The sequence below is a fragment of the Microcaecilia unicolor genome, chromosome 8 (genome assembly GCF_901765095.1).
Source record: "Microcaecilia unicolor chromosome 8, aMicUni1.1, whole genome shotgun sequence".
Classification (NCBI taxonomy): domain Eukaryota; kingdom Metazoa; phylum Chordata; class Amphibia; order Gymnophiona; family Siphonopidae; genus Microcaecilia; species Microcaecilia unicolor.
Window position 1 is genome coordinate 28,827,870 of NC_044038.1, and position 8,833 is coordinate 28,836,702.

General features: G+C 43.0%; 1 protein-coding gene across 1 annotated transcript in view; it reads left to right on the top strand.

Annotated features, from left to right (window-relative positions):
* Positions 1-8,262, top strand: part of UMOD (uromodulin) — a 35,296-nt gene extending 27,034 nt beyond the window's left edge. The window contains exons 12-15 of the mRNA XM_030212067.1: positions 911-1,073; positions 1,183-1,261; positions 2,084-2,125; positions 7,955-8,262. Coding sequence (XP_030067927.1) covers positions 911-1,073; positions 1,183-1,261; positions 2,084-2,125; positions 7,955-8,022 — 352 coding nt within the window. The 3' untranslated portion in view covers positions 8,023-8,262. The remainder of the gene's footprint in view (positions 1-910; positions 1,074-1,182; positions 1,262-2,083; positions 2,126-7,954) is intronic.
* Positions 8,263-8,833: the final 571 nt, after the last annotated feature.

An 8,833-nucleotide genomic window follows, 5' to 3' on the forward strand; every position in this document is an offset into this window, starting at 1 on the left:
ATCTCCTCCTCCTCCCCAAGCTCCACCAGCTGTTCCCCATCTCCAGGATCAGACCTCATCTCCCAATCAGTCATTCCACCCTCCCCCTCCTGGGAGTTCAGCTGACCCTGCACTGGCTTCTGGGGAGTGTAGTTTTTCTCCTGCATTACAGCTTTCCCTGGCAGTTTGATCCCTAGAGGGCGCCCTGCTCTCCTAGCTGGGCTGAATGACCGGGGATGATGCCGGCTGAAAGAACCACTATCCCCTTTCCCTTGCACCAGCCCTCCAGAGTGCTCACAAAATATATCATATACACAGTAATAGTGGGATGAGAACCATTATTCCAAAAATCTAGTTCCACTTATCTGCTGCTTCCAACTGAACTGATATGCATTGGAAGTAGCAGATAAGTGGAACTAGATTTTTGGAATAACGGTTCTCATCCCACTATTACTGTGCGTATGATATATTTATATGCACTTTTGATAGTTTATACCCCTGACGCAGCCTGAGGGCGAAACGTGGCCACGTCGGGTATTGTTCCAATAAATGCATTTGATTCCACTGCTTTGTTGTTTTTTATATACTGTTTTGTAAGCAGTTGTGTGCCTTTTTGTTTTAGAATTTGGAAACAGCCATCAGAAGCAGCACTTTAGTGCTGTTTTCAGTGAGGTAATAAATAAATAAATAGTATCATCTTGAAACTTGTCTTGTCTAGAAGCTGAAAGAGTTGGTTGGCACATTTTACCTCGATATCTTTAGACACTTAGCTAGTCTTCATTCACTAAAATAGAAGATAACTGCCCCAAATTTTTTAAGGTTTTTACCTTTAATTCTGCTGCACCTTCCATGGGAATGTAAAGTATGCTCAAAGTTCTGCATTCTCTAATTTTCGTTGTACTCAGCATTTGCGCACAATTTCTTTTTCCAGTTGTCCAAACAAACAGGATCCAACCATAAGAGTAGCAGAGAATGGTGTGTCCATTCAAGGCCGGTTTTCCATCCAGTTATTTAAGTTTGTTGGGGATTACGACTTGGTTTACCTGCACTGTGAAATTCATCTCTGTGATACAAAGGCGACTGCTTGTGCACCTGTAAGTATGTACACCCCAACATTACAAAGAGCTGAAGATTAACGGAGCGGAACAGTCATTGTTGAAAAGGGTGGGGAGTGAGCTGTGATCTGATACCTGTGTTTTGTAGACTTGCTCTGGACTGCAGTCTCGTCGTTCTGCCGTGGAAGCTGACTATTCAGTCGTGGTGGGTCCTATAGTCCGTAAAGGTAAATTTACAATTTTTTTAGGAATAATTGGGCATAAAAGGTTTTGAAACTACTGTATATTAAATATATTTTACCAGTTTGCCCTTATATGGAAGATTGACCCCTAGCAATAGTTTCACAAGACTAACACTAGGGGCCAGAACTGCCCTTTTTAAACCCAGAGCTGGACGGGGGGTGGGGGGGGGGGGAGTGGAAGGGCCTATCCTGTTTGGAGACCACTATACACCAGGGATCATCTCTGGGTAAGTCTTAAGGGTGGTCGTGGGGAGGGGGGGGGGGGTCAGGTAGATTGGGGAGGATTGGGTAAGGGACAGGAAGAGCCTGGGGACAGAATTGAGGATCTAAAAGCAATGAAGTTCAGATGAGGAGAGAAGATCAGCATGGGGAAGGTTGATTACAAGGGAGGTTGGGCAGGGGGGGGGGGGGGGATTAGCTGGAGGACATGTCACATTAGTGGCAGTCCCCTTATCCACGTGTTGGTCAATATTTCTCCCGGACTTGGATAAATGTCTTAAGCTGATCCCAGCTTTATATTGGCTGACACTGGGATATATGGAGGAAGCTAGCTCCTGGTTGGTCATGACTGATACTCAGTGCCTGTGCTTGGACATGACCCAGTACTGAATATCCAGGTCTAATTTAGCTGGTGAGGATCAGCGCTTATAAAAAGCACTGACTGCCAAATGCTGAATATTAGTCATGTGACCAATGCACTACAAATATATACCGCATAATAAAATGGACTGTAGTATATATAGTTCTTGATGACTGATAAGCAGCCTTAATAAAACAATATTAACCATATTTGCTATTGTATTCTAGGTGCTTTGCCCTCGCCCTTTCCCTTGCAATCTGGCAGTTTTGGTGAGTTTCTTCTCATGTATCAGAAGAGGAGAGAAAATAGGCATGGCGTGGGTCTATGGTAGGGGTGCTCAATATCAGGGGTTTTCAGGATTTCCCCAATGAATATGCATGAGATCTATTTGCATACAATAGAGGCAGTACTGCAAATAGCTCTCATGCATATTCATTGGGGAAATCCTGAAAACCCCTGTGTAGCAGCCCTCGAGGACTGACACTGAGCAACCTTGGTCTATTGTAGCAGAAGTGGTTTTTGAAAATGGCTCTGGAAGCTGAGGTCTGTTTGCCTCAAGACTGTATTCACAGACTGCTATTTTGAAAAATTACTCCAAAGAATTTATATGTTTAGATTTACACAGCTCTTTCACACATACAAATTTTCTGGGTTATTTAATGCACATATGCGTTTTTAGACCAGATTGTATTTATGGCACCAGAAAAATTGGAGCAAAAAAAAAAATTTACCACCTTGACGCATTCTATAAACAGTGCCCAAATCTAGGCGCTGATTAGAGAATGGACCTAGGCAGGACTATAGAATATACTCAGCGGTCATGCCTATCTTCAGGTACCTCCATTTATGCCAAGTAAAACTTGGTGTATATACCGATGCCTAAGTTAGGCATAGAGCAGGGGTTTTCTATAACCCTGCATGTAAAAGATTTGGAATGAAAACAAACAAACAAACAAACAAACAAACAGAGAGGGTATACAGCATACATAGAAAGTATACAAATAAAAAAAGCAACACTGGGCCTTCAAGGCTGGGACAACAGGAGGAATTTATTGAAAAGTGACCCGACACGGGCCTTGTTTTGGCGTTAAGTAACACCTGCCTCAGGGGTCAAAGTTTGGTTGTAAATTATACAAGATGTGTAAAATGTCCAGTGCCTCTGAGAATGAAACTTCTGAGCCAAGCGATCCTGTAGAGAATGACAGTCACGGTAAACTCCTGTTTTAGCCGTTCAATTTGCAAATTGTTTTTATCAAAGGAACGGCTAACACAGGAGTTTACCGTGACTGTCATTCTCGACAGGATCGCTTGGCTCAGAAGTTTCATTCTCAGAGGCACTGGACATTTTACACATCTTGTATAATTTACAACCAAACTCTGATCCCTGAGGCAGGCGTTACTTAACGCCGAAACACGGCCCTTGTCGGGTCACTTTTTAATAAAATACTCCTGTTGTCCCAGCCTTGAAGGCCCAGTGTTGCTTTTTTTTGTTTAAATATTTGGAATGCCCAGGAACCTCCCATTCTATGCTCATGGCCATGCCCCCTTTTTGGCAGCACACATTAGAAACTGCGCACACCACTTTACAGAATACGCTTAGCAAGTAGTCTGCCTAAATTCTAATTAATGCCAGTTAGTGCTGATAATTGCTTGATAACATCCAATTATCAATGCTGATTAGCTTTTTAACCACTTAGGTTAAGCGCATTATTGGAGAATACGTCTCAATTTCTGTGCGGAAATTTCAGTGCGATTTATGGAATCCAGGGGTTTATTTTTAAAAGCAACGGTTGAGATCTGAGGCAGGGAGGCAGTTATGTAATGGGACGTTTATTTATTTATTTGTTACATTTGTAACCCACATTTTCCCCACATATTTGCATGCTCAATATGGCTTACATAATACCGTGAAGGCATTCGCCAAGTCACCATGATGCATCATTCTGATAGGACAATGGCCTTTTCTGTATGTAACCCGGGTCTCACGCTCCAACTTGCTCGGCTTTCAGTTCCACACTCAGTCCGACCCGGGCCACAAGCCAAAACCAGTCTTCGTCATGGTGTTGCAGGGAGACCACACACACCACACTCAAAGTCCCAGTTCACCTGCAGTCAAGCTTGGGAGTGGATTAATGGTCCGGAATAGAGATCCAGGGTATTGGGAAGAGGACCTCGTTCTCACACCAACACCACTCTGTACTCTCAGGATTTTATTTAATGCCAACCAACTTTACTGGAACGTCTGTAACTGTCAGTCAAACACTTCAGAACTAGTGGAGGAGTAGCCTAGTGGTTAGTGCAGTGGACTTTGATCCTGGGGAACTGAGTTGGATTCCCACTGCAGCTCCTTGAGACTCTGGGCAAGTCACTTAACCCTCCATTGCCCCTGGTACAAAATAAGTACCTGAATATATGTAAACCGCTTTGAATGTAGTTGCAAAAACCTCAGAAAGGCGGTATATCAAGTCCCATTTCCCTTTCCCTTATTCATATTGTTTATCCAAGACCATTCGTGATAATCTTAGCCACTCCACTTCACTCTTTGTGTATTAAAATACTGCACATATTTACACATCCTCCTGTCCATTACCCACCCTGTTGGGCCAGCAATAATCCCAAGGCTGCTCCTGTTACTCCTGATGCCAATCCAGCTCCCTCGGGCACAGAGCCTTTTGGCTGTCCTCCATCCAGTGTCGTGATGCATCTTGCAGGGCTACAGCCTGGCCTTGAACAGGCTTCCCTTGCTCCGATTCCTAGTTCCAGGCTGGACTCTCCTTATCCACCTGAAGCTCCAGTTCTTTCTCAGTTGACACTCAGAGGGGCAGCAACTGCTCCTTTATTTCAGCCTGAGTTTATTTCTGCACTCCAGGAGACCCCCAATGCTCCCAAGGGTCCCGTTGAGGATACAGGGCACCCAAAGACCTCGTGTTCCCCACTACAATCCCTTTTATCATTTTCCAACTCCACCCCTGCTGTGACTCACTACAGGGACCCAATTTTCTCTGCAACTTCTCTGCCAACCCCTCTCTTGGGAAGGCCTCCCACTGGCAAAGGACTCCCCCCACCCCCGGGGCCTCTGGAAAAATCTATCACTGCTGTTCTAGTAATACCCATATGACGTGGCATTACATGTAGCAGGCGCTTCTTTATGGAATGAGATGCCTGGATACCTTCGTTTATGTGGTACGGTGAGACAGTTTGAGAAGCTTTTAAGACCTATCTTTTCATGCACGCATTTATGTCAGTCTGATATTGTTGGAACTGGATGAGCAGGGGAAGAGATACTGATATTTTTATTTTATTTCATTGCATTTGTATCCCACATTTTCCCACCTTTTTTCAGGTTCAATGTGGCTTACAATACATCATGAATGGTGAAGATATATTAGAAAATAGACATTTAGTGTTACAGAAGAATCATGGGTAACATGATAATGATAGAACATGATAGTAGTATAACAAGCAGATATTATAAGACAGTTCTGAATATATGTGGAGGAGTGGAGTATGTTCACATTTGTTGCTCTTTGTGGTATGCTTTGTTAAAGGGATGGGTCTTCAGTAGTTTTCGGAAGTTGGTTAGTTCGTAAATCGTTTTTAAGTTGCGTGGCAGTGCGTTCCATAACTGTGTGCTCAAGTAGGTAAAGTTCGACGCATGCATTAATTTGTATTTTAGACCCTTGCAGTTGGGGAAGTGCAGATTAAGGAATGTGCGGGATGATCTTTTAGCATTCCTAGGTGGTAAGTCTATCAGGTCTGACATGTAGGCTGGTGCTTCTCTGTGAATGATTTTGTGAACTAGGGTGCATATTTTGAACGTGATGCTTCCTTTAAGTGGGAGCCAATAAGTACATAAGTACATAAGTAGTGCCATACTGGGAAAGACCAAAGGTCCATCTAGCCCAGCATCCTGTCACCGACAGTGGCCAATCCAGGTCAAGGGCACCTGGCACGCTCCCCAAACGTAAAAACATTCCAGACAAGTTATACCTAAAAATGAGGAATTTTCCAGTCCATTTAATAGCGGTCTATGGACTTGTCCTTTAGGAATCTATCTAACCCCTTTTTAAACTCCGTCAAGCTAACCGCCCGTACCACGTTCTCCGGCAATGAATTCCAGAGTCTAATTACACGTTGGGTGAAGAAAAATTTTCTCCGATTCGTTTTAAATTTACCACACTGTAGCTTCAACTCATGCCCTCTAGTCCTAGTATTTTTGGATAGCGTGAACAGTCGCTTTTCTCATAGAGGTTTAGCACTTTCATATTTTGTTTTGCCGAATATGCAGTGTTTTTATTTATTTATTTATTGCATTTGTATCCCACATTATCCCACCTCTTTGCAGGCTCAATGTGGCTTACAATTCGTTGTGGATATTGGAAATAGAAGAGAATATACATTTGGTTTATGGAGGGTTTGGGTTTTACATGGTGGTGAAGTACATGGTTGTATTACAGCAAAATACGTTATAAGGCATTCCTATATATATTAAAGATTGTACAGTTACATGTGCTAATCTTTGTGATAAGACTTGTCGAAGAGATAAGTTTTCAGTAGTTTGCGGAAATTGGCCAGTTCATGGACCGTTTTCAAGTTGCGTGGTAGTGCGTTCCATAGCTGAGCGCTCATATAGGAGAAGGTAGATGCATGCAACAATTTGTATTTCAGTCCTTTACAATTGGGAGGATGAAGATTGAGGAATGTGTGAGAAGATTTTATTGCGTTCCTGGGTGGTAGTTCTATTAGGTCTGACATGTAGGCTGGGGCGTCTCCACGGATGATCTTGTGGACTAGAGTACAAAGTTTGAACGTGATGCGTTCTTTAAGTGGGAGCCAGTGTAGTTTTTCTCGTAGGGGTGTCGCGCATTCATATCTTGGTTTGCCGAATATTAGTCTGGCTGCTGTGTTCTGGGCTGTCTGGAGTTTTTTGATTATTTGCTCTTTGCAGCTGGCGTAGAGTGCGTTGCAGTAGTCTAGATGTTGGAGTACTTTTCTTTTGATATCTGTTTGTGTGTATGTATGTTTTAATATTGGACAGAGAAAAACCACACGGAGTGTGGAGGTGCACTTGATCCCCACAGGACAAAAAAAGCGAAAACAAAAAAAGGGGTGGGGAAAATAGACTCTATTCAGACAATGGGGCAGATGTATAAATTAGTTAAAACAATGATTTTTATTGTGAATAGGTGACTCAACACAGCCGTGTTTCGGCGCCGTAGCGCCTTCCTCAGGAGTCTTCCGGAAGTGTTTCAATCTTTGGGGTGATTGGCACACTGGGGAAAAAACACTAGGGGATACACAATCGGATGTGCAAATATTCTTGAGATTTTTGCATCGCCACTCGCTCGCTCTCAAGGAGGAACTGTGCATTTCTTTATGTCATTATCTTCCTGAGTGTTACCCATCTAACCATTGAATATTCCTTTGGAAGAAAGAATTGTGTATCCCCTAGTGTTTTTTCCCCAGTGTGCCAATCACCCCAAAGATTGAAACACTTCCGGAAGACTCCTGAGGAAGGCGCTACAGCGCCGAAACACGGCTGTGTCGAGTCACCTATTCACAATAAAAATCATTGTTTTAACTAATTTATACGTCTGCCCCATTGTCTGAATAGAGCCTATTTTCCCCACCCCTTTTTTTGTTTTCGCTGTTTTAATATTGGAACGACTGTTTCCTCTAAACTGAGTAGGTATCCTCCAACTGCATTGGTACCAGTAGCGGGTGGTGCTTCAATGCTGTGTTTCCAATCTCTAGGCTCCAGATCCCAAAATGTATCAGGATGAATTTGTCCAAAATCCAGGACTGGCCTAACATCTCATTTCTGGAATTGGGAAGCCTTGCTTCTCTGCAAATATATGTATACGACTACATACATATGTAGAGAGAGAGAGAGCTAGATGTGAACATGCACACCGTGCAGATAACTGCTGCTCGTTTTCTTCCTCCAGGAAAGAAAAATATTTTCTTGTTTGTTCTGAATGAAGTAAAAGTTTCAGAAACAGTGTAGGTTCTAAATGTCAAAAGAACATAAAAAGATGATTCTGCAGCTTGCTGTGGGTTGCCCTGGGTTTACCCTGTTGTTTTTTTTTTTATTTCAGGCATATGTGCACCCTGGACACTCCTTACATCTGCCATTATCACTCTGGCCCATTGGATAATTCTCTAATCTGACCATGTCTAAGAAAAGCTGACTTGAATGGAAATATCACTTAATAGTAGTGATTGTATCTGTATTACACACAGGCATACAGACATACATACATAGCTAGATCTTTCAGACTACGTACAATTTGTGTTTTATTTTGATGTGGAATCATTCTTAAGCTAGAGTTTTTTTCTTAAGAAATTGGCAGCACTCTAGTGCTTTACATTCTTTCAAATGAGCTGTGATACTAACAGATACAGTGGCCTTTTCATCTCTTGCATGGTGACTACTTGTTACTATCATCACTCTCACAGATGTCTAGTTTATTTTCACAGATTAATTCTGAATGTAATATTAATGCTCTGTGGGGACCTTTTACTAAGCCACGTATGCGCCTAGGCGTGGCCCGGGCGGTGATTTCATTTTCTACACACCGGAAAATTTCCAGCGCGTGGCACTAATCGGGCAGTAATTGGTATTGTACGTGCATAGACCATTACCGCCTGGTTAACACGCGAGACCTTACCGCTAGGTCAATGGATGGCGGTAAGGTCTTAGGCCAGTGGTGTGCTGGTAAATGTTTAACAACAGGCTCTCTCCCCGGTCCCCCTCTGCACCCCCCCCCCCCAAATTGCAGAGCTGGCTATGGCCGGGGAGAGAGCCTGGGGTGGGGGGGGGGGGGGGTGGCGGCAATGCATTACTCCAGGGAAAAAAAATGAAATGATCCCAGGTTCCAATCTAATTCATGTTTAATGTGCGATAAAATACCATAAATAAGTAAATAAATATAAACTTTTAATGTTGAGCATCTGATTCTCAAAGTGAACATATT